General features: G+C 39.2%; 1 protein-coding gene across 1 annotated transcript in view; it reads right to left on the bottom strand.

Annotated features, from left to right (window-relative positions):
- LOC114652860 (leukemia inhibitory factor receptor-like) overlaps window positions 1-27052 on the bottom strand; it is a 78530-nt gene that overhangs the window by 7889 nt on the left and 43589 nt on the right. The window contains exons 6-13 of the mRNA XM_028803168.2: window positions 24087-24219; window positions 22729-22871; window positions 16626-16771; window positions 14438-14603; window positions 10332-10408; window positions 5252-5480; window positions 4441-4620; window positions 2339-2440 (exon numbers count right to left, since the gene is read on the bottom strand). Of these exons, the coding sequence (XP_028659001.2) occupies window positions 2339-2440; window positions 4441-4620; window positions 5252-5480; window positions 10332-10408; window positions 14438-14603; window positions 16626-16771; window positions 22729-22871; window positions 24087-24219 (1176 nt within the window). The remainder of the gene's footprint in view (window positions 1-2338; window positions 2441-4440; window positions 4621-5251; window positions 5481-10331; window positions 10409-14437; window positions 14604-16625; window positions 16772-22728; window positions 22872-24086; window positions 24220-27052) is intronic.

Here is a 27052-nt window from a genome sequence, read left to right as displayed (position 1 = left end):
TCTTTTGGTTTTCTGTGAAGTTAAGGTGAGAAGAGAAAGTACCTACACACCAGCATTCATTCTTCAGGTCAGTTATGACCACAGCAACTGTGTGCGGCCTGGTAATGTACTGCTGTAGGAACTCTTTAGACCTTAAATAACTTCTAAGATGGACAAGTCTGTTATCTTAGTCCTGCTCTGGTGTTGTCACCTCAGAATGACCAAATCTTGTATGGTCATCTGTCCTGCCAGCCAGCTGAAGTCTTGGCTACTGTTAAGACAAAGTGGAGAGGCTTAATCCATAATGTCTGGCAAGGCTGGCACATGACATGCCTGACTACAACATGTCAGTTGCCTTCTCCCTTGCCTCTAGTGACATTTGAGGCATTGTGAAAGGCACAGACCTGAGCTTTGAATTAAAAACTTTTTAAAGACAACCCGATGACTTGGTCAGGTCTTGTTCCAAAAAGAAAACCTAAACCAGCTCATTGCACAAGCTGTAATGTTGAAACAAACTGACCATTTTCATGAAGGTATACTATTGCAGTCCTATTGCAGAAAATGCTACATTTCTTTTATCTGTCAGTATATTAATATATGTATTGGCAAGCACATTTGAAAATAAATCTCTACACCTCCTGTCACACAACTCCACCTCCTATTTTTACACAATATCATTTATACAGTAAATACAAGATAACTACAGGGGGATAAAATTGATGAGCCACAGCATGAAGTTATGGGAAAAATTAGTGGAAGCTAGGTCTAGAAGTGAGTTGATGATTATTGAGCAGCAGTATGGTTTCATGCCAAGAAAGAGGGAGGTGGAAGAGTTAAAGATGCTAAGATTTGCACTGGGTGTGACGAGGATGGACAGGATTAGAAATGAGGACATTAGAGGGTCAGCCCGGGTGGGACGGTTGGGAGACAAAGTCAGAGAGGCGAGATTGTGTTGGTTTGGACATGTGCAGAGGAGAGATGCTGGGTATATTGGGAGAAGGATATTAAGGATAGAGCTGCCAGGCAAGAGAAAAAGAGGAAGGCCTAAGAGAAGGTTTATGGATGTGGTGAGAGAGGACATGTAGGTGATGAGTGTAACAGAACATGATGCAGAGGACAGAAAGATATGGAAGAAGATGATCTGCTGTGGCAACCCCTAATGGGAGCAGCCGAAAGAAGAAGAAGAAGAAGTGGGTTCAGCCTACAAAACGGGATCTCAAGTTGTTTAACCTGACAGAAGACAAAGAGTACAGAAGAAGAAGATCATTTATAAATACATAGTAAAAATACTGCTTTTAATCTTATGTGTGTGCTGGCGAAGATGCCTGGAGTTTTCACTATGTCTCCGTCGGCTGTTTATTTTTGTTTATTTTTGCTGATCAGTTGCTGACCTTTTCCCTTTTCACATGTCTTGTCATCCTTTGCTGTTGTGTCTCATTAAAATTATTCAGTATTTTAAGAATTTTGCCAATTGCATTACTCAAGCCTGGTCGATTTCTCAGAGCTTCTGAATACCCCCTCTGTCTTAGGGAGTTTAATCATGAGATCCTACAAAAGAGGTGAAAGTCCAAGTTGGGCAGGATTGAGTCTGCACTGATGTGACAGTCTGCTCGTTATATTCAAACTTAGTCTCATATCAGCAACAAAATGTCAAATGGATCACTAGCTCTGTAATTCTTTATCTTGGTATGTATGTGTCCATCCATCGATTTCCTGAGCCTGCTTTATTCACTTGTAGGATTACTGGGATCAGGAGACTTCTGTATATGAACAACACCAACTGGAAAGCACATATCAGAGGGGAGCCAATCCACTGTTGGGCACAATGATGTATGTACTCATATTCACTCGCTCACTAAGTGCCAGTATCTAGTCAGTCTTTATAGATATGGAACAAAAAAGCTACAGTGACCTCAAGAAAACATACAAGTCCATGCAGACAGTGACCAGACCTGGCACCTCTTTAGAATTAGTTACCCCACTGCTTTATTCTTGCAACCCTGAATTGGAAATAGCAGGTTAAAAAAACTTGTTATCATCCATCCATCCATCCATCCATCCTCTTCCGCTTATCCGAGGTCAGGTCGCGGGGGCAGCAGCTTGAGCAGAGATGCCCAGACTTCCCTCTCCCCAGCCACTTCTACTAGCTCTTCTGGGGGAATCCCAAGGCGTTCCAAGGCCAGCTGAAAGACATAGTCCCTCCAGCGTGTCCTGGGTCTTCCCCGTGGCCTCCTCCCAGTTAGACGTGCCCGGAACACCTCACCAGGGAGGCGTTGTTATCATTTAAGGAAAAATGAGTATCGTGCATGACTGCTTAATGGACTGTCAGCATTTCCATTTTGCACAATATGGTACTCACAAAGTTCCTGCGTGTATCCTGTCATGATTTCCAACGCATGGTCACCGGCTGACGTACATCCATAGATGTTAAATGTGTACCTTTCTCCTTTTTTGAAGTTTCCTGTCACACATAAATGAAAAAAAGAGACCTGCTGTGCAATTTATTCCCTAAATATAATATTTCACATTGAAAAGAAAGTAAACATCTAGGGTTTAGTGGCTATGGACCTGACATCTGAAACACAAAGCCTATGTCACTTTTGGCAACTTTTCCAGTGATTTTCATTTGAGGCCTTCATTTTCAGAATCTGTGCCAGTTGGTGGCACTCTAGTGAAGACAATCCCCTAATGTGACATATAAGATGAATGAGACCACCCTGTCTGCAGCTCACTTTGATAAAATCAAACAGGTTTTATTTTGTCATTCGTCGGAGGGTCGGGCTGTGTATGCGGGAGAGCTGACGTCCAATGAATGCTCATCTGAAATTACAATACATAGAACGTAGTGGCAAAGAATAAGGAAGATGCATGCTTTGAACCTCACAAACAGGAGAGAACTTCGTCAGTCTGTTGTCTCATGTTGTATGTACAAAAACAAAACAGAAAAAAGAAAAAAGGGCAGAGACTGTGGCTGAAAGCACCACAGCTAACCCTTCACACAGTGCTGGTATAGTGGCGGCTCCTTCAGGCAGCACACGGGGGATTTGGATCTCACAAACTTAAGAGAAGCTAGTCTGTCTGATTTCTCATATTGCACATGACATAGAATAATAGAGAAAATAGTAAAGGGCAGAGATTGCTGCTGAACTCATTGCAGTAGGTAACCCTTCAAACAGGCAGCACACGATTGGCTGTCAAAAAAAGGGATGAGCACGACTGTGCTACAAGATCGGTGTTTGGTTGGGAAATGTGATACGGGCTGCGATTTTTAAGTTGTGCAATTTGGTACAGCAACGAGATCAGCGGCTGCAACTTGCAAATCTGACATTCACCATGACAAAAAAATCATGTAATGTGACATCGGCTTTACTGGCTCAGTTCCTGCTTGTGACTGACTGTGTGAACCCGAGTCAGTTTTACTTCACCTGTCTTGGTGATGGAACATGTTAAACAGTTGGACTACAAAGTGGTCACTATTCAAGGGGGATCATATTTACAAAATAAAGATTTTGTGCTTATAAGACAACCTTCTGAAGACCAACATGCCTATTTGCTTTGAGAACTGTCACTTTTTGATTTGCAGTACACTCATTAAAATAAAGATTCAAATTAGAATTTGTGACCAAAGTGGCTTTTCGGTAATGGGACTGGAGGTAAAAAGATAATGTAAACCTCACAGAGGGATTAGCAGCTTAAAAGCCAGGGTCACCCCATCTTATGTTTAAATTCCTTTTTTATGTCAATTTTATTTATTTTTGGTCCTTTGGTTATTATCATGTATGTTAATATTGTTATTTATGTTTACTGTTTATATAATTATGTATTTTTTTTTATCAATTTTGTTCATTATTTGGTTTCTATGTGGGGATGCTTGTACTGCCAGGTCTCTTGTGTTTTCTGGGTGGTTCCCCAAGAGGCGGGGCCACCTGTCAATCTCCATTGAGCGGTTGCTCTCAGCCCCTATAAAGGCTCATGGGAATTGCAGTCCCTCTATGGTAATCTGTATGTGCTTTAGAGGTGGGTGAGTTAGAATTGCTATTTCTTTGTCTGGTTCTTTGATTTATGGTGTATTTGTGCTCTTATGAATTGTGTGTGGATTGGACTTGTTTGCTGTGGATTGCATTTTCTGCAAATTCATTTGTCTCCTTTCTGATTTTTTTTTAGTATCTTATTATTTTTGCTATACTGTTAATAAAGACTTTTATTGCCTTGCTTTGTACTAAGTAGGGATTTATGGTTATCCCTTCCCTAGTGCGACATTTTTAATTTGTTTTGGGTCATTTCAGAGTGTATTTTTGAACCTTCAGCATTGGATGCATTTTAGCCAGGTTTAGGAGGTTTCCCACCCACTTTGGCTATTTCGGGTGAATGGATCACCACAGTGGCATTGTTCATAAATTGATTTTTAATGAAGTGTCCCCACCCCACCCCTTAAATGAAGTGATTTAGAATCATCAGTACCTGAAGTTATGACTGCAGCAGTGGAATTGAATTTGGCCCAGTGAAGACCAGAGGAACTGATCTTGCTTCTTTCACACCACTCCACAGTGTAGCCACAGGTCACCGAGGTCTCTGGTTTCCAGGTAAGGTTGAAGCCCTCATTCGTTCCATTGATTATCTGATGTTTTATATTGATTTCACCTAATGTGATAATTAAGTTAGTTAGTGATGGGGCAGCTTGGTGATGCAGTGGTTAGCAGTGCTGCCTCACAGATATACAGTTGTGCAAGTTCTGGCCCTTCATTGCTGGCTGTTTCTGATTTGCCATCCTCACATAAACATAACTGGATAAGCATGCTGGCCAATTTGTTTGTTTTATAACACACATCTCACAATTGCTATTTAAAAACATTGCATGTCAAGTCATATTCATCCATTAATACAGTATATTCATTGTCAGACCCCTGCTTAATTACATTTTGGGTTGTAGGGTGCTGGAGCCCATCCTGGCAGCACTTGGCACAAGGCAGGACCCAGCAATGGATGGGAAGCCAGTTGATCAGAGGAGACAATCGCTCACTCTAGTTACCAGTTCATTTAAAATGCATGTGTGTGGGGATATTGAAGGAAAAACAGTGTCCCCGTAGAATAAACATTTAAATTGTTGAAACAGCCTAATAGAATGCCACCATAAAGCACCCCAGTAACACTGGGGTCCTTTAACATATGGAAAAATCAAAATGAATACATGTCTAGTGGAAGATAATAAAATATTGCAGATGTCTTTGGAAAGCCTACTCTAATTGAACTGCTATGATGATGCCATACGTACCTTCTGGAGCAGAAGGAATTGTCAGAGTGGATGGTGGTGACCAGCCTTCTGAGTTCTTTGCTTGGATTGTGATGATGTACGCCACGTTACTGAACCAGAGTCTTTTCTCATTCTGTATACCATTCTCCGCACTAATTATGATGGATTTTGTATGAGGCAGATCTTGCAGTGATGTCCAGGTTAAATTGTAATATTCAATAGGGCCATTTGTTTGTGAATTATCAGGATACTAAAAATAAAAAGAATTCAGTTTAAAAGATAATGTAAATAAAACATTCCAAAACCAATCAACATCTTAACCTTTCTTTTATTAATTTCCAATAAGAATTACTCAAACTGTAAACCATTCTAATTTTGCATCCTTATTTTACCAAACAATTATTAAAGGATAAGTTTGTTATTTTTAAAATCAAATTTATTTCTGCACAAACATGGTGTATATGCAATTGCCACACAAAATTGTGTTGTAAAGTTTCTATAAATTTAAAAAAATATCTTGTCCACACTGGCACTTTACATTGCAGTCTATGGGGCACAGAGGAAAAGCATAAAATCTTACCAAATACGTCCATTTCTCAAGCCAAGAGAGTTGTCAAGTATAGATACGCGCCTTACAATTAGACACACATTGTAAAATAGTTTATGCATGTCATTGAACAAAACGACTATCAATATTATTAGATTCTAGCATTTTAAAAGAATACCTGCCATGCACGATAGCATGAGATGGGTCCAGCTGCAGACCTCTGCAGCTCTGCAATTCAGTAGCTACTGACCTATTGAACAGCCAATTGGATTGCAGATTTTTGTCACTTGGTTTACTTGACTTGAGTCCGCTAAACTTTCCCAAACCCTAACCTTAACCATAGTGTAACCAGGTGCCATCACTGATGTATAATATAAAGCGACAACCTCCTCAATGGAGTGGAGTTCTGGAGGTTCCCAGCTAGAGTCTATTGGATAGCATAGCACTTGTATAGTCTTCCACAATAACCTTTCACCTCTTCAGGGGGTGGTTTCCTCCCGACCGGCCAGATCACAGGAAATTTTTCATAACACATTATTGTTCCGTATTTACGTGAGAATTTTCACAAGCAAATAGAAAATGTACCCTTGCCACGAGAACAATGGTACCAGTATTATGCAGTAAAATTATTATTTGATGATCCCTTTTTTTGTTACAAACATGCATTGGAAACATGGAAGGTGCAGATCAATACCCAACAATGGTCTTGGGTTGTAAATGGGACAAACGTTTTTAAGTTTCTCCTCCATGAAACTATACTCTCCATTCTAAAACACCAGAGCGGGCAGGAATATATTTTTTTTAGTTTATGGAGAGTAGTTAACTTCAGAACATAATTTTGTGTGGCAAATGCATACATACAGTAGCATGTTTGTAAATAAATAACTTCGACATGAAAAATACCAAACTTATCCTTTAAGTAAAGACTCGAATGAAAAGGTACAGTGCCTTAGCTCCAGCAAGATCAAGAAGGACTGACTATTGCAGGCGTAATCAAATGAATTTTATTCAAAGAAATTGCAGGAGGAAACCAAAAACGTTGTTATATCAAAGAATTTAACTGGCTTATTACTATTTGATTGCTCACTTGTGTCTTCTGACCGTGACCCTCCAGCGGTTCATTTTTCTCCAATTGCCCCAGTTTCAGGATTTTTTTTTCCTCTCCTCCGTGTTACCTTGTCAACTAATCACATTCTGGAATCAATAACTCCATCTACATCCTTAATCAACCGAAACTGGTTGTTCTCTTGCCATCTTTATGTACGAGGGACGTTCAAAAAGTTTCAGAACTTTTTTTAACTCTATTTACCGTATATACTCGCGGATAAGTTCTTCCACGGATAAGTTGACTTGATTTTACCGTGTAATTTCGGGTATTTTATAATGTCGGTCGTATAAGTCAAATTTGGAAATCTTACGCTATTGGGCCAAGAGATTATGATATGCTAACGGTCACCTGAGAGAGTAACCATGGAGCACACTGCCTTTTTTATTCTCTCTATATTGCCTACATGACCACACAGTAATACCTAAGCTTTTCTGAACCAATGTTTGCACTGATTTGTGTTTTGTGTATCTCACAGCCTCATACACCTTTATCGTAAGAGCATCCCTTATCTACGATGGAGTGTTTGATCAGCAGGAAATATGAAGCTGGTTTTAAATTAAATGTCGTTGAAGTAGCGAAAGAAATTTGTAACTGCGCTGCTGCAACAAAATTCGATGTGTCTGAGAAACTGATGTGAGATTGGAGGAGGCAATAAGATGTAAAAAAAAAATAAATAAAAATTAAGTGTCACCTTTTTGAACGGGTGCATAAGTTGGGGTCTGATTTTTCTGATCGATTTTTCAGGTTTCAAGACCCGACTTATACGTGAGTATATACGGTATTAATTATTTACATCACTTTTCTACATAGTCATCTTCCTTTGCAATGCAATTTTCCCAGCGTTGTATCAACTTTTTACTGTCATCAACAAAAAATGTTTTTGCCTTCACTGTTTCCAATGAAAATTTAAAAGTGCAGAAACTTTTTGAACGTCCCTCATATAAGGCTTTTAATTAGAAAACAATATGAACCTGTTTCTGATAAGAGTGAAGATATGTTTTTCTCTTTAGTGTTTAAATTTTGTTTAACAATGCCAAGGTTGGTTTTCTATTTAGTATACTTTCTTTTATTAGAAATAGCTATAATATTAATCAGTGACAATATCCAAGTAACTATGGTATATGTTATAATATGTTTTGTTATTAAGTTTAATGTCACTGTTCTCCGTGCCCACTGTTATGGACTCATTCATACAGGCAGACCAAGTATGGTACACAGGGGCTCAGCATCAGCATTTAGAATTGCCAAGCCAAGCACAGGACTAGAGAGCCAAAGACAACTGGAGAACTGAACAGTCAGCCTAAAGACAGACCAGTATATTTCTGTCTTCTGTCAGCACACTATCCTTGTTGGGAGAATGAGAACTGTATGTAGCCATTGTGCTGTTCCTGTATTTTTGAAGGTGGGGTTTGAGTCCTTTCCTGTCCTTTTTGGACCCAGAGAAGGAGCCTGCACATGGAGCAACCAGAATATAAGGATGGACTTACGGCCAACACTTTGAAGCTGCCGGGCGGAAGATTATGTCTTCCGTCCGGTGAAAATCCTTTCAGCGTGGCGACGAAAGATGGCAGACTGCGTTGATCAAGACACCCACATGCTTGATAGTCTATCATAAGCTTCCCGTCTGTAATACCACGTGAACCCATCAGTAAAGAGCTAAATTATCCTCTATACTTCTCGTGTAATCTTGTAACCATCATATTGCATGCTGGGGGGGATGATACCTTTTTTATTTATAATTATTTAAATTCAGGTTAATTAAAACGCCGCAATTGAAAAGAACACATTTCCAGAGAGCTAATGCCTCTTAAGGAAACAGTATATCTTTGTTCTTTTTGTTGATTACTCTGTGGAAAGCACCTTGAGTTGCATGTAAAGGTATGATAGGGTGCTATATAAATAAAATTATTTTAATTAACTTGCTGCACTATGAGCTGGCTTCAGCTTTTACAGAACACTGCTACTGGTTAAAGAAATCCAGTAAAGCACTCTATGCAAGGGAAATGCAAGTTACTGTATGAATTTGAAATTATCTCTTCAAAAATTCTTCCTTCTTTAGTTTCTTGTTTTTTATATAAGTTTCAGACAATATCACTTCATTGCATTTGGGAATCAAAAAAACATTCTGAAAATTAAGAGAACATATGATGTAGAGAAAAACTTAAATGCAAACCATGAAGCCTTCAGAGTTTTGCAGCATGCTTCTGCCGTGTCATTTATTTCTTTATTTATTGTAATGCACCACTGTAGGACATCTGTGATTTCAATGATGTGAAGAGTTGGTGCAGAGCTCAAACATCTCATCCATTAAGTGCCAAATGGATGATGAATGTAAAGGAGACTCTGCATTACAATATTACAATATTAAAGGGGATAGCGAGGAGGTTCACTCAGAATTCAGAAGTGCATGTCTTTAATTTTATTGAAACTGTACTTGCTATGTTTTCTAGGTAAGGACAAATTACGGCCTTCCTGAAAAGTGTACACTTTCAAATGTGAAAGGGACATGCTGTCTATGAAGATGATGCCCTTGATGTCACTTGTACCTTATTTAACTGAAGAGGACACATACTGACCACATATAGGGAGTTCCTAATTTCTTCTTTTTTATGAATGTTAGGGTGCCTGCAAATATCTCTAAGGGCCAAGATATACTTGACTATACTTGCGCGCATACTTCACTGCATTGAATCAGTCTTCAAACATCGAAGCACGCACGTGGATCCTGTTGGAGCTGCAATGTGGATTGCAGTCACACTGCATTATCTTGAAATGGCCGAACCCCCACTTCTTTTCTCTGACATTTTCTGCTTTGCAAGGGTGTATCTGTCTCAAATTTGCTTCCATTTTGTCTGCATGTCTCCTCATCCACTTTCAAAAAGCTAGAGATCTGATGCCTGCTGTTCTGACAACCATGTCTGTCACTATGGATATAGTAAACAACGATGCTGCCATCACATATCAAACTTTGAACACGCACGCCTCTCAGATTTCTGCTGGTACTGCAACTTGCGAACGTGTTGCATTAATTTCTGATGATGTGCTCAGAGGATGCGTCAAAAGCAGCCATGATGCAAGCACGTACGCATTCTGAGCATCAAGTATATCCCGGCCCTAAGTCTTTTTTAATGTGATAAGTACAGTAGCACTTAATCAAAGACACTTAATCATTTGAAGGTGAAGAAGGGTTTAAGTATGGAATGTTGTGTTTGAATTCTAACAATCATTGCCTTGGAGTTTTGACCAGGAGCATTGGATGATCCAGAGTTTCCAGTCACATCAGTCACACAGCAAGGTCACATTATAACATCTTACTGTCTCCTTTCCATTTTCTTTATATAAAATATTTGCCCTTTTTCACAAACAAATGGATCCTGATTACTTTATTTTGACTACCGATTTGCTAATTTCAACTGACATGATGATGAAGCATTTTTGAAATATACCTTCCAATGCAAAGTCACATTTCGGCCTTTGTCACTAGATTTAATCTCCCTCCAAATATCGGGTCCTGCTGAAGGAACTAAAACAAAAAAAGGAAGTTTATTTGAACAGAAGGAACTGATTTCTTTAACAGACATGATAAAGCAATGACATTTCGTCTGACTGTATGATTGTGTAATGGCCTACTGCCAATAGACCGTCTCATCTTTCCTCTTCTTCATTTTCTATCCACTTGTGTTTGTTAGGCACATCATATTAACTACCTGAATGGGTCCTTGACCCATATAACAGTATCTATGTCATCCTGTTATGTAAAAATGCAGCATTTAATCTCATCTAAAGTAGAAAAACATATTCTGGGTTAGGAGTGCTTAGCAAATTTTGGCAAACTCTACTGCAAAAAGAGATTGCAAAGCTGATTTTTTTTCACGGGTTGTCGTTTGCCATTACGGGTACACCTTTGATTTTCCATATATATTGTGGAAACCCAACCCTGACCACAGACAGATACCGGATACCCAAGTCCAAAAACACACACATTTATTGTTCTTCTTTTTCTTTACAGCACCACACAACACACAAATCACCAACAGTCCTCAGTCCTTTCTTCTTTTCTCTCTTTTCCTCTCTTCTCTGGCCGCCTCCACTCCTCTCCCATAAGCTCTGTCCTCTGCCTCCCGACTCCGGCTCCTCGAATGGAGTGAGGCGGCCCCTTTTATGTTGTACCCGGGATGTGCTCCAGGGGCTCGTTGATAATGTTCTTGCAGCACTTCCTGGTGTGGCAGAAGCAATCCGAAACCATCTGGGTGCCCCCTGATGGTGGCCATAGGCCTCAACAGGGTTCAGCTTCTAAGCTTCAATCCTGTGGCCCCGATGCAAACCAGGAGGGCTGCCCACTTGTGTCCCAGGGGAGGTACTGTCTGTGTATGTGTATATATATTTCATGTTTCTGCCGCTCGCGTTGTAAAGAGGGGGGCTGAATGCACCCCAAGGAGATGCGGTCGCTCTTCTGAAACCCGCTCTTAAACCATAATACAATAGGAAACAAATACAGTTTGTTTTTTTTGTTTACCTCCTCTTTGCTTGATCAACTGCTGGCTTGCTGCTGCTGCCGTGCCGCGTGAGCTGAAACATTTAAAAGCCTGTACAGCAGCTGTCCTTTTGTCTCACTGCCTTATCTCTCTTCTCCCCCAGACATCCTCTACTCCTGTTGGGGGTCCCGCTCCCAAGGTCGTGCCCCTTTGAAGAGGAAGATTTTCTATTCTTTTAATTGAGAGATGGAACTGTTCCCTCTGACTAAACACGGAACTTGATTCACTCCTGAAAGAGACTTATGTGTCTGAATAACGTTTCTGTCTCTACAATCTCCTGTGTATCTGTGCAACTCTGTGACCCAAGCGTGACAGCGTGTGTGGATTTCACTTTCACCAAATAACAAATCTTTTAATTCTCGCGGATATGCCTCTTCATTGGGAAGAAACACTACTTTTTCCTGATGGCAACACGAACTAGACGATCTACATTCTTTGTACTTAAAGTTTAAATCAGAATAGCACACAAACCTACAAACAATCTGCGCACTGTCCTTTTTAATACCAAAAACAAGAAATCGCCAGCAGAGACACGAAATGCAGTTTATAGCATTCCATGCAGTTCTTGCCCAGCTTTTAACTCTTTAAAAAAGCTTGAATAAAGTTAGCTGATTTGAAATATTATATTGAACACATTCAAACATGTGTGCCATCCAACAAAGGCCAATATGGTGAAACAACTGCCATTTGACATTGCAGGACTAAGCTGAATTCTGAGGATGATCTGTTAGTCAGAGCAGAAGACATGGACAATCACGGGATCACCAAGAGCTCAAAATACAGAGAAAGCAAGAGAGAGATAAGTTAACAAAACCAAAGATAGTTACTAAAACTCCTAGTCTGAACAAAAACAAAAAAATAATGTTATTATGATTTTTAATAAAAATAATACTTAAAAAGCTTGAGGTAACCGTTCTGAGTGTAGTTGTCTTTAAAGTCTCAAAGTCATTAAATCAAACTCAGCAACGTGATGATAACGTGATAGACAACGGGCAATTTTGATAAAAGATAGATGACTCCACCCATGCTGAAGGCATCTAGAAATGGCAGTACAGCAATGTTAGTGTTGTGAATGCCATGGAGGACGGGCAAGTGTTGTGGATGGATAATGGCATGTCCTCTTGCCAAGATGGAAGACGTCAGGGGGGATGGACAAGCAGAAGTCAGAGACCAGGATCAGTTCCATCCTCCATAAATTAGGCGGCAGCAGTCTGCTGGAGGTGTCCCAGCTTAGACACCTGCAGGGGTTCATGGGAACTGGCTTCCAGAAGTGCAACCCTGTCTGGGTCCCAGGTAGCCACCAGAGGGTGCTGTCACAGGAGTACTGCCCTGGTTCTCAAACAGCTCAGAGGTGCTCCCCACAAGTCATGCAGGGGGACTGTAAGCCATTCCAGGTCCATTATAAAAGGGACCAACTGTCTTATCTCAGAGAGTCAGAGTCAGGAGGCAGTGGGTGAACTGGAGGTGGAAGGAGAAGAAAGAGATTTTGTCTGGTAAGGTGCTGGGAAGATTAAAAATCCATCATTTGAACCTATAACTGTGTTGGGTACTACTGGGTTTAGGGTTTGGAGATCAGTGGCACCACCTACTGGCTGCACTGTAAAACAATAAAAATATTGAATGATAGGAAAAACAATGTAAATGTTCCAAAAACTAATTGAAAACAAATATCAAGCCACAAACACCAGAACTTTTGACAGAAATTCTTTCCTTATATATTCACAACACATATTCACACAGTTATGTCAACAAACTAACAAAATTTATTTTTTGAGAGAACCACAAGAGGTGCAAACAGGCAGAAAAGGATCAGAACTGGGAGATCAAAAGAACAGCAACAAAACTGATATACAATGCCAAACAATGAAGCAAAAGATCTATACCAAAAAAGCAATAAATGATAAAAGTATTTATGCAAAAGGTTTGAAAGCGGCTTTGAATCCGCAGATTAGATGAGGCAGTGCATCTGCAATCGATCTTTTAACCTGCTGTGCTGATCATTAAAAGGTCACAACCCCTGAGGACACATCCCTAACAATGCAGACCTAACAACAGGTTAAGAAAATAGCAGTGATTGTTAACAAGTCAAACTGGAGGTACAAAACAATCCGAAAAAATTACACAACTTCTAAAATATTAGGAAAATCAAAAAAACACCTGCTAGGCTAGGGATTTGCACTGGCAATGGGAAGGTTGCCGGTTCGAATCCCGTAAAACGCCAAAACTGACTTCGTTGGGCCCTTGAGCAAGGCCCTTAACCTGCAATTGCTCCGTCCAGGGTATGACATTAATTTGCATCCAGCCCAGCATGTAGGCCCTCCAACTTGCAGGGAAAAACCTGAGTGCTGGTGACAGAATTGGCACTCCAGCCACCATAAAAAACCTCACATTGGTTCCATTCCATCTGAACTAGTGTGGTGCTGAGGTGTCACTCATATCATGGCTGCACTCGAGTCCTGATCTGGGATCCTGAGTTGGTTTGTCATGTGGTGGGTGCAGCAATGCGCTGTATCAGAACGTGCTCATAACCTTTCTCTCTCTCTCTCAGAAAACCCCCAAAACGAGTTCAAGATCAATCATAACTATACACCGTCATAAAAAATTATGACAAAACCCACATCATAACACACACATGCACAGCTGAGAACATCATTCAAATGCAGCCGAGAAATCTAGAGAGACGTGAACTTCTCTAACATCGAGGACATCAGATTGCTTAAAAGTGACTGGGGGGGCTGCGTCTCAAGTGTTCATATCAGGTTTCATGCTGTCTTGCATTGGCAGAACACAAATCGGACAATTCTTAACTGTATAACAAAAAGTATGGTCATCATTTCCTACAAAAACAGAGCAAACACTCTTCTGTATGGTGAAATCAGGAAACGGTAACAATATGATGGAGAAAAGGGTGTGTACAGTATGTGGTAAGGGTTCACAGAATCATGACACTTGCTAGAAGGTATAAATAATTTACAGCTCTGTTTCCATTTGTTACCCGCAGCGATCTTTGAACTTACTGTGTTTTCCAGTCTGAATCACCTGAGGATCACTCCATTCACTCCATTTCCAGAAATGTTTTTCAGCAGCACAGTGCATTCGGACAGAATAATTTGTGTACACACACAAACCATCCAAAGTGATGGTGTAGACAAAGTTAAGACCTCCATCTAACGTGTGGTTCTTCTGTAATAAAAATAATACCAAGGTGTGTGTGTTTATTATGTTATTAAATGCTATATACTGTATACCCTGCCATTCTGTCTTATATTCTGTAAGTGCCTTGAGCATGGGAAAGGTGCTATATAAATAAAATGCATTATTATTATTAATACTAGAAAGGAGAAATGAATATGTATTTAATAATTTTTACATGGATGTGGAGAGGCTCCCCAAAGCCATGGCAGGCCACTCAAATACACGTCCACACTCCTTGATACCGGGTGTAAAGCCTTGGGTGCGTACAGCCCCATTATCTGTGACACAAACAGGCAGGACACAGGTTTATTCACACGTGGGGCGCTTCCTTCGCTCCCCAGACCTCAGTAAAATGGCACACAATGCTCTTTCCCTTCTTCCTTTCCTTCTCTTCTCTTCCTGTCCGCCTCTAATCCTCTTGGCAAGATTTGTCCTCCACCTCCTGATTCTGTCTCTTCGAATGGAGTGAAGCGTCCCCTTTTATTGGGCACCTGGAGTCCACCAACGAGCTTCTTCCGGCTGCCAAATAGTGCCCCAAGAATGTCCATGTGCCCCCTGGTGGTGGCCACAGGCCCCAACAGAGTTGAGCTTCTATGCTCATGACCCGTGGCTATGCTGGAAACCAAGGGGGCTGCCTTCTGACGGTCCGGGGGAGAAACTGTCCTGTAAATACTCTGTCCCTTAGTCCTTCCATAATCAGGACGTCCGCCACACAGGACAATCAATTCTGAAGTAGTGTAGGTATTTTTTTTTTCTTCATTTTTTTCAAAAAAGATTTGACAAACCTCATACACCATAACAGACTTACCTGTAAAGTTCCACCAATCTGATAGATTCACCCTTCAGTTTCATGGACATCCTACCAAATCCAACAAACTTAAATGCCATTCTTGTTAAATGTGAAGAGCTTTCTGACTTTACTGTCTTTATCTGCTCTCTTGATTGTTCGACATTAATTTAAAAGTAATAGTCTGTGAAGGTCTTGGTCAAAGTGAACACTATAAAAGGCATTACGTACAAGTGACCTCCATAATGTTTGGGACAAAGGCACAGGTGTTGTCATTTCTACTTGGTATGACCAAAATGTGTGCAAATACCCTGCAGGGGGAGAATGAGAGCCCTGGCCAGGAGGGAAGATGGCTTCATACCCAGATGGGAGGCCAGAGTTGAACGACAGATGGAGCGGCCAATGGGACGGGAAAATAACTTTGTGTCTGGCCGGTATGATATAATGGACAGACTGAGAAAAGCCGAGGATTTGGAGTGGTTTCATTCCCCATATGTCAAGTGGCAGTGGTCCTCATATACTGTAGGAACCCAGTCGGGACACCTCCAGGGGTGCTTGGGAGATGGCATCCGGAAGTACAGCCCTGATAGGGTCCCTGGGGATGGATCAAGAGAGAGCGATGTGGGAGGAGGACCTTCCTACTTTCTCCATGGCCCAGAAGTGCTTCCAGAAAGCTACAGCATGACACCAGAAGTATTCATGGGTCCGGGTTAAAAAGGAGCCTGCTGCCACACATGGACGAGTCAGAGTCGGGAGGGAGCAGGCAACACTTAGCCAAGGAAAGAAGAGGGAAGAATTATTAGTCATTTACTATAGAATTGGGGTACATTGCTGGAAAGAGGTTTGTAAAAGTTGCTTGGTGGACTAAATATTCGTAATTGTATTGGTATAGCACATGGTGTTATACAGTGTCTTGGGTTTGGGGCTCTCTGGCGCACCCTGGTGGCCACATCCCTTAAATTAAAGTCAGCAGTGTGCACTTTATTCATGTCTGAATTGTCTGATTTATGATTTTAAACTTTGGAGCAGAGGTGTAAATCAAGAAATAATGTCCTCCACATTATGGATGGCACTGTAAATAAGAATAACAATTGACTTAGTTACATACTTGGTTGCTTCTTCATTTCAATTAGTTCCTCTTACAGTAGATAGGAAGAGCTTGGAGGAAGGAAACATTGCTAAAGCTCATGGAGAAGATTTACAAAAATGATTCTGTAACTCACCAGAATTTGCTTTCCATGGTCTGTTGTGAGCTCAGATTCACAAAGAAGACTCAGAGCTGACAAACTGCCTGCCAGTGTCCAGGATACGTTCAAAGATCGGGGTCCTGTGGCATGCACTGAAAAGTCCGCTGGCACCGGAGGATACACTGTTGAAAAAAAAAACTGGGGCCATCAAATACAGAATTCTCTGTGATAAGAGCACAGCATATTGAAATTATCTGTTATAATTTAATATAACTTGTAATTTCTTTAGAACTCTCCTTAAAAACTCATTTTCGCACAGCTGCATTGTCCATCTTTCCTCTCTACAACCCTCTCTTGACATATTGGAGCTTGACAGAACTGAAACATGAACAGATATGTGGTAAATGGAGTTTTAATATATACTATATAATAGTGATGTCTTACACAAAGGAGGTCAAATGTTTATGTGTAGAGTTTGACAAGATGTCATGTGGACCTTCAAAGTATAACTGGAGAACACCGGAGATGGAATACGAAACTAACTGAGAAGTCGAAAAGGAGGTTAAGAAGTTATACTGTATAATGTACTGTGTAGGGTGCAAGCACTGGAGCTTATGGTGAAGGTGCATAACACATTCATAATGCAGGATCTGGAATTTTGATTCCCATATCACAAAAAGAATAGACCAGACCCATGAGAGAGAAAAAATAATAGACATATTTAAAGATTGCTGGTTAACAACTGTAAGGAACGGTTAAAGAAACTGGATCTTTTAATCATAAGTAAATGATAAATGCTGATCACAATCATAAGTAAACAATATTCAATATACAGTGGATTCAGAAAGTATTAAGACCCCTTCACTTTCTGCACACTCTATTTTGTTATAGATTTAATGCATTTGCCATTTTTGTCCATCGAACTATACTCGATAACCCACAATGACAAAGTGAAAACAGGTCTTCAGAACGGTTTACAAATGCATTAAAAATCAAAACCTGAAATTTCTCATTCATATAAGACCCTTAATTCAGTACTTTGTAGAAGTCCTTTTGGCAACAATTGTTTGGAGTTTTCTTGGGAGAGTTTCTACAAGCTTTGCATATCTGGGTTTGGGTAGTTTACCCCATTCTTCCTGGCAGATCCTCTCAGGCTCCATTAGATTGAGTAGGAAGAGTCTGTAAATCTTCAGGTCCTTCCACAGATGTTCTATGGGGTTTAAGTCCAGGCTTGGGCCGGGCCACCTAAGGACAGGCACAAATTTATCCTGAAGCCACTCCAGCATTGTCTTGCCTGTATGCTTCATGGGGGTTGTTGTGCTGAAAGGTGAACCATCATACCATTCTGATGTCATTTTGGAGTAGGGTTTCTTCAAGAACCTCAAGCTTTCCTGAATTCTGACCAGTCTCCCTGTCCCTGCCACTGAGAAACACCCCCATAGTGTGGTGCCACCGCCACCATGCATCACCGTAGTGATGGTATGGGGAAGATGATGAGCAGTGCCTGGTCCTCGCCAGATGCAGTGCTCAGAGAGTTTAATCTTTACCTCATCAGACAAGATAATCTTTTTTTCCTCATGTTCTTATGATCCTTTAAACTGCCGTATGCCTTTTACTTCCATCTAGCCACTCTACCATAAACCTCTGATTGATGAAGTGCTGCTGAGACCAATGTCCTTCCGACAGGTTCTCCCATCTCAGCAGAGCACCTCCAAGGCTCTGTTAAAGTGACCATTGGGTTCTTGTCCATCTTCCTGACCTGACCAATGCCCTTCTTGCCCAGTTACTCAGTTTGGCCAGATGGCCAGCTCTAAAAAGAGTCTCGGTGGTTCCAAACCTCTATCATTTCACAATTATTGAGACCACTGTGCTCCTGGTAACACTCAAAGCTTTAGAAATAGTTTGATACCCTTGGCCTGATCTATGCTTCAACACAATTTGATCACAGAGGTCTACAGAGAATTCCTTGGACTTAATAGCTTGGTTTTTATCAGGATATGAATTGTGACTCTTTTATATACACAGGTGTGTGTCTTTCTTAAAAATATCTAATCAATTCACTGTGCCATAGGTGGGCTCCAGTCATGTTGTAAACTTCTCAAAACATAATATAAGCAAACTAGAGGTATCTGACCACAATATGGACCACCACAGCAAAGGGTCTGAATACTTCTACAAAGGAGAGATTTTAGTTTTGGATTTTTAATAAATTTTCAAACCTTTCTGAAAACATGCTTTCATTTTGTCATTACTGGTTACTGAGTATTGATTGATGGGCAAACTGTCACATTTTTCTATTCACCTTAATAAAAGGGAAAAAGTCTGTCTGTCTGTCCAGTGGCTATGTCTGTGTCATTCCATAAGATGGCGCATCACAGGCATTTTTTTGTAATAAAATGCATTACATTTGTCATTCCAATAGATGGCGCATCTCAAACATAAGCACTGCTTTTATGAATCCTATACCTAATGGCATATAACAGAGACAGATGAATTGCACGGTGCATTGCAAATGTTAACACTGATGTCTATGTTGATTACTTAGATTTTAACCCATCTTTGACAGGTTAGTGTAAAATTAATGCTATAATGCAATAAAATGTACAGAAAGTGAAGCGTTCTGAATACTTTCAGAATCCACTGTATAACTGTGTTCTATGAGCCTCATTGCTTTACATACATATCTGTTCGACTTGAAAGCTTATGCAGTGCATTCATTCTTTTATTCCTCCAAAGTGAACACCACTTAATCCAGTTCAGTGTAGAAGGAGACTATCCTAGCAGCGCTTGGCCAAACACATTAACCAACATTGGATGGGCCACACGTAATCACACACAAATTCACTCATTCTGGGGCATTTTACACTCTACAACTAAACTAATATGCATGTCTTTGGAAGGGAGAAATGTTGAACGTGTTTGAGCATTATTGTGACTGACAAAAAAATGACCAGGAGAAGGCTGATCAAAGAAAATGAGATATAGTTGAAAAAAACAGAGAGTCAAAACAAAATAATCAAAAAACGACAGGAAGCAGAAACAAAAGGTCTAGATGTTAATCAGGAGTAAGGAGCAAAGCAAGTGGAAACTAAATAAACGAAGCTGGTGCTAGGGTCCAGTTGAGTTTTAGCAATAAGGAATAATACATGAAGTCACCATCGCATATCAGTATTGTCACTTCCATGATATAATTTGCAAGATAATTTTGAATTACTTAAGGCCTCAAAATAGTAACACAAAAATAAAACTTCAACTAAGTCAAAAATAAAAAATAGACCACAGAAACTGAATCATAATGAGAAAAAAAAACACATGAGATACATAAAATACACTGTGGTTTGCAATTTGCAAATCCGACACAAACAGGCTCAGACACAAGTATAAAAACACTAGAGTTTTTATTTGTGGAAAATGCTTCCTTTGTAAGTGTTTCCCACCAGAGCCACGAGTAAAAACACAGTACAGCAAGCACACAACAACTCTTTGGCTTCTCCTCTCTCTCTTTCTTCCAGTCAATGCTCCTCTACTCCTCCTTTCAAGTTTTGTCCTCCATATCTCAACTCTGGCTTCCTGAATGAAGGCAGTGGACAGGCAGGTGAGGCAGAAGCCCAATGATGTAGGACACTGCAGGCCCCGCAACACCACCTGGTGTCACCCATAGAATTCAACAGAGCCGAGTCAGCAAACTCCAAGTCCCATGCAGGCACCACTGCAACCCAGGGGAGCTGTCATCTAGTAATCTCAGTGGGGGTGATAATGCCCTGTGCACACACTATCCCCTGGACCTTCCATTATGAAGGCATCCTGGCTAGGGCCTTTACCAGGCCATCCACCACAACACATATGGCAACACATTAGTATAACAAAGACTACGTCTCAGTCCAATTGCCTGATAATTTATAAGTTCATGCTATGGCTTGTGCAGCCATCTCACGAATCCAGCATTCTGAGTTTAAATCCCATGCCTGGTTGTTGCCTGTAAATAGTTTGAAGTTCATAATGTGTCTGTGTGAACTCTTCTCCCATAACTCACACAAGTGTTTGTGTGTGTTAGGTTAAGTAGCAATTCTAAATCAGCCCCATCGTGGATGGGGTTATTTGTGAGTCAATGTTATTAGCAATCAGACATGACAAAGCAAGGTAGTCTTGTGGTTCCTCATGGATATACATAGAGGGCCTACTTTTAAGCTAGTAAAATAATGTATTTGTACTTCATTTCTGGATTCCTCTATCAGTATAAGGTTGTTCTCTACTTTCAATTTTTCTATTGCAGGGTTTCAATAATGTGATGTCTATACCTACAGCAACGGGAACTGTGTGTAGATTGTGACACCCTGAATAAGATGGTGACTTGTGATGAGTGAAACAGGTAAGTTTTGATTCCCACGCAGTTTCAAGAAGTGATTTCTCAATAGCAATACTCACTAAAAAGAGGAAGGTTTGGAAGGTTTTAAGGGCTTTTGGATGGAAAACAAGAAATATTACTTATCTTTAGGTGTTTAGGTGCTAGTACCACATTTGTAAAATAAATTCTATTTATGCCTCTTGATCATATTACTTTAGAGAAGTGTATTTTTCTTTTTAAATGTGACATATTTTCCACAGGAAATAAAAACACTGAAATGCACATCTTCAGGGAAATTTCACTACTCACAACCAGCTTATCCTAGCTGAGGATGTGTACACTTCCGGTTATTTTATTTATTTTTTTTAACTAGAAATCTTTATTTTAATGACAGGCAGACACACTGCAATAAATACATGACATTTTTTTCGCACAGGAAATAAACCCCTTTCTTCTTGTATGAATGGCACCGATTTTGCATCTACTGAACAGTGTCATCTCCAGACAGAGGAGCAGCTTCAGCGACAGACTGCTGTCAATGTCCTGCTCCACTGACAGACTGAGGAGATCGTTCCTCCTCCACACTATGCGACTCTTCAATTCCACCCGGGGGGGTAAACGTTAATATTATACAAAGTTATTGTCTGTCTGTATGCCTGCATTGTTATCACTCTTTAATTTAATATTGTCTTTATCAGTATACTGCTGCTGGAGTATGTGAATTTCCCCTTGGGATTAATAAAGTATCTATCTATCTATCTATCTATCTATCTATCTATCTATCTATCTATCTATCTATCTATCTATCTATCTATCTATCTATCTATCTATCTATCTATCTATCTATCTATCTATCTATCTATCTATCTATCTATGACACAATTTGACTGCAGTGAAAGTGCATTAACTGAGACATGTGACTGTTCTGTAACTTCAGATTAGTGCAGATGCTTTGCATTTTACAGAAATTGTAACTGTAGCTATGGAATTATGTTATTGAGCTGAACAGAGAGAATGGCGTGTCAGTGCAATGATCCCCATTCCAGAGACTTTCTTCACTTAGGTCACCCCAGTTTAAACTGTATGTGAGTATATCCATAATGAACTGAATCTATCTATCTATCTATCTATCTATCTATCTATCTATCTATCTATCTATCTATCTATCTATCTATCTATCTATCTATCTATCTATCTATCTATCTATCTATCTATCTATCTATCTATCTATCTGTCTGTCTGTCTGTCTGTCTGTCTGTCTGTCTGTCTGTCTGTCTGTCTGTCTATCTATCTATCTATCTATCTATCTATCTATCTATCTATCTATCTATCTTGCAAAGGAAACCACTAAGTTTCACAGCAAACTGCATTTCACATGAATCCGCTCACTCGTCACTAATGCTGACTCTGAGGGCCTCACCTGTAAAAATTTCATTTTGTTGGGTTTCCTTCCACAGCTGACTGACCGGCAGTTATAATGGCTGGTGTGCCCGTGTGTGTGTGTGTGTGATAGTTTGCGCTAGTGCTGCAGTGTGGTCATGTTTTGTGCCCATTACCATCAGCATGTACGGTCGTTTATGAGGGCCCTAAATTAAAATACAAAGGTGAATGATTATGAGGAAAAAAGGTTCAATTTTGGGTTCAAATTGCAAGCAGTTGTTTTGTGCTTATAAACTAAATATCAAAATAAGAGTCATCATCCCAGATAGACAAAGGTTTGCACTATAAAATTAATAAAATGAACAGAATTGTACAACTTTCATAAAATCTACAAGACAAAACCATTCTTACTACCTCTTTCAAGTATGTTGAAAGAAAGATGAGCGACCGCTTCTCCTAGCTGGTTTATTGCTTTCACTGTAACGTTGTACACCATCTGACCAGGAGTGACTTCGAAGACCCCATTGTTCTCCTTAAAGCACTTTTCCATTTCTTTCCTTTGAATCATAAATACATTATTTAGACCATTTCTCAATTGAGCATTGCAGTTCATATAATTTCATCATAAGAATAATGACTGAAACCACCTAGAAGTTAATACTATACTGAATGTTTTAATTACATAAAGAAATATTCCACCCAAAAATGATATTATTTTACATGTTACTTAACCCATGTCATTTGCAGTGGTGGCAGAGAAAATTTTTCAGTCTCATGTTTTGATGCAAAATAAGGAGAAAAGAGTTTATGACATAATGGAGGTCCAATGCTATACAGCCTCAAACAAGGTGACAATAAAGTAACTTGACATGACTTGAAATGCTTCCATGGAATAAAAAATCTTACGTTACTTGTATTGCATAATCCACATATCAGTCACCCAGCTGTATGCTCGAGATGTGCTGAATGCATTCTTTTTTGCTAAGCCTCATGGGAGGCTTTTTTTTTTTTTTTTAAATTGAAGACCCCCCAATCCCCTTCACTTGTTGGCCAAGAGTTGTGTCTTCAATTCAAAAAGTCAGTCTCATGAGGCTTTGCTTTCCAGTTTATGACGTGTGCTGATTATTCCAACAGTAACTATTTAACAACATCTTAGCAAACAAGAAGGTGTTTTGCACATTTTCAGCATTTGACTGGATAACTGACATGTGATGAGCGACACGTGTAATGTGAGATTTATTTTTTTTTTTTGTTCTTTTTTCCATGGACGTTTTTCAAGTGAAGTCACTTTATTGTCACATTGTTTGTAGTTGTACAGCACTGGTCACTATTGGCTTCTATTATGTCATAAACTTTTTTCTCTCCTTTCTGAATGAAAACATGAGAATTTTTTTCTTGCCCACCATTACAAAAGTACACGGGGTAAGTAACATGTCAAATAATATCAGTTTTGTGTGCATTATTCCTTTTAATGTGGTGAAAAAAATGAATGTCCTTTGCAGTTTAGCTATAAGTTTTTATATACAAACTGGAGAAGGCAAATTATATGAAACTTACCAATTGGCTCAGCTTCCCAAGAATTTCTTTTAATAAAGAGGTACCACTTAGATAGATTTTAAATAGATTATGAATTCTTGTAAGCAGCAGAGATGATCAGGTATTGTAATTTCCCATTGTGTGCGCCAACACTTAGAGGACAGTGATCTTACTGAAAACTTGAAACACCCACACTACACTTGCAATAAAAGTATAAAACATAAGGCAACACTCACCCAGACAAGGACAAGCAGTATTTTGTTTGCACATCAGGTGGCATTTTTATAAACTGTCCAGTGTTCCATGAACATGTTACCTTCTGTAGGTCTTGAGTTTCACAGCTTAAATTCCTAGGAGTTTCTGCAGGATCTGCAAATGACCAATTTTGGGGCGATTAGACAGTTACACAGGGCAAAACACAAAAATTAGGGTCACTGTTTACACTATAAAAAATTAAAGTAGGAACAACTATGTAAGTGAACCAATCTGCTTACAAAATAAAAGTAAAGCCCATCTAAAATGGTGCACATCTAGCTCTGTGGTGTTCTGTTGATAAATAACTTGTGGCCATATGGAGCATAGAACTGCTAAAATGAACAGTGTACTGTCTACGCAGTGGGATATTTACAAAGCTTAACGTTTGACCATACCATATAGTATCCACTTTGATCAAATAATTGCAGATGAGTGACTACATACCATACCCATCACCCAATGCTGAACTGGAATAAGTGTGCTGAGAAGAAGAATGAATGGCTGGGTTAACATTATTTGTCCCCTGGGGGAAATTTGGCTTTCTATAGAAGCTCTTTAAATAAATAAATTCATAAATAGGTAGATACATAAATATAAAAACACATACTGTGATCTGAACACGCAAAAAAAAGACTTAAAAGGAAGAAAATTAAAAAGAAAGAAAACATCTGACTTGGCTGTCACAGTCACAGTGACAGCTTTTGGAGAAAGGAGTCCCCATAGCGTTTCTTGACACACTTCTGCTGAATGATTTGTTGGCTGAAAGTCCTCAGTTTTAGTGTGTCAGGGAGAAAATGTGCAGCATTGTTCATAATGGCACTCAGTTTATAAGAGGAGAAATTAAGAACCTGACAGGATTGTTTCTCTCCATAGATAAAGCTGTCATATAATTGCAAGTGTAGTTTGATGGATCTACTTATCTGCTTTAGTGACTTAGTATAAGTATAGCTGCCTGTTTGTAAAGCGGACAAACTCAGTTTGCCTTGGGACAATTTGGAAAGTTTCATGTCTTTGGTGATGCTGTTGACTGCTTCAAGTCATTCACCAGCTAATCCAACCATTTTCTAATTCTGTTATTTGTGCTTGGTCAGGATTGAAGAGAGATAGACTCTTTAAGAGTAAATAATATCATTAAGTTTTATGTGTAACTAAAGTTGAATAGACCCTGTTCTGGAAAAGTGAAAAAATGAAGAATGAGTAGAAAGGAATTTTAAAGTAATGTAATTTCTATACACTTTGTGATCTCTCCAGATATGGATGGTCATCCATCCATCTTCTAAACCTAATTTCTTATGGTTAACGTTGCAGTTGAAGTAGTCAAAATCCTGATACATTAAAGGAGGACCTTTACAATTAATTGGAGATTCATCTGTTAATAAGAAAATTAACTTTTAAAATTAAGACAAAATTGATGTAAAGAAGGAAATTTCCCACACTAGGCCCAGAACTATATTTAAAAATTTTACTGTTTTACAAAAGATCGTTGACAGAAATGAAAAACCAAAATAAATTACAATTTCAGCAAAAGAATAGTTGTTAGAATCACATCTATTCATATCTGCTTGCCTATCATTAAGTGGCAACATAAGTAATTGACAATGACAAAGAAAAAAACATTAAAATAAAAATTTGAAAACAAATCTGCTACTGTGATTAAATCTTTGCTAAATTTCATAGCAAAGTAAAACAAATTTGATAGGCAGTTTCAAGTTTAGTAGATTAAGGGTTGTTGATCGAAAAGTAAAATACCTTGTCATTTTGTTGTTTCCTGATATGTGTTTTGGAGGAAACTTCCTGTGTTTAACCCTCACAATGTCTTCAAATGCTCACTCAATGCTGTGTCTTACAGGTCTTTTTATGCCCTGATTCCAACACCCGTCAGATTTAGATTTTATACCCCAAGCCTATTTTATACTGACTGTTGTACTGATGAACCTAAGTTTGAAAATAGATGACATTTTGTATGGTTTTATGGATTATCTTGTTTTGCAAGTAAGAATAGGAAGAATATTTTTTGGATCAGGAGGTATGACATAGTTAGAAGGCTAAAAGGGCCGAAATTGAAAGATCAAGAAATTAAGCATCAGATTAGAAATGAGATTCAAAAATCAAAGTCAAAAAATAGCAAGAGAAAGGTCAGTCCCAGCAAAAAAAAAATATTGAGTAATCCATTTAAAGAAAAAAATAAGTTTAACAAAAAAAAGGTTTTGTATCTGCAAACTCAGATAAGGAAGTGCTCAAAATGGGGACCGCTTAAGCCATTGTGTTGTAATCAAAAGGTCACAACCTTTGATAAAACACTCCTAACAATGTGGGTCCTGATATAACGAAGGAAGAAACAAATAGTGCCCTCTATAAACAACCAACATGGTGGTGTTGATGGTGCAAAATAATTAAAAACACAAAAAATAGGCAACAATTCAATGAACCAACCTCAGAATTAGATTCCTTGCCTTGAAAACCCTCTAAAAGGAGTGTAACAAAATATCTTTTAATACCCAAAAGCCCATAAAATATTTTAAACAACCCAATTCATGACAGTTTCATTTTATATAATTATTGTATCTCCTTAAACTTTGTTCGTTACGTTTTGTATCAAAATGTGTTTCTGGGGTTGTGTTGTTTTCTCACACCATCTTCGTTTTTTGGGTGTTGCTCTTTTGAGTGTCAGTTGTTATAGCATTACTATGCAACAACCCTCAGAGGTGCACCATACACTTCTCAGTCATCCGAATTTGTACATATTCCTAAAGAATTTGCCTTATGACTGCCGGTATTCATTGTTAGTGCCTTAGACACTTTTTCTGGATTGGACTTTAAATTTTGGTTTAGTGTTTAGAATGGACTAAAGATTGCTCAGTTTCAGCCCTTACCTTGTATTTTTGACATCTCTTCTCGATCTCCTCCATTAGTCTAAATATGTTCTGTTTCTCTTGGCCCGCACAAC

Source organism: Erpetoichthys calabaricus, chromosome 5, assembly GCF_900747795.2.
Source record: "Erpetoichthys calabaricus chromosome 5, fErpCal1.3, whole genome shotgun sequence".
In the NCBI taxonomy this organism is placed as follows: domain Eukaryota; kingdom Metazoa; phylum Chordata; class Cladistia; order Polypteriformes; family Polypteridae; genus Erpetoichthys; species Erpetoichthys calabaricus.
The sequence above is the reverse complement of the archived record's forward strand: the minus strand, read 5'-3'. Positions and strand labels throughout refer to the sequence as shown.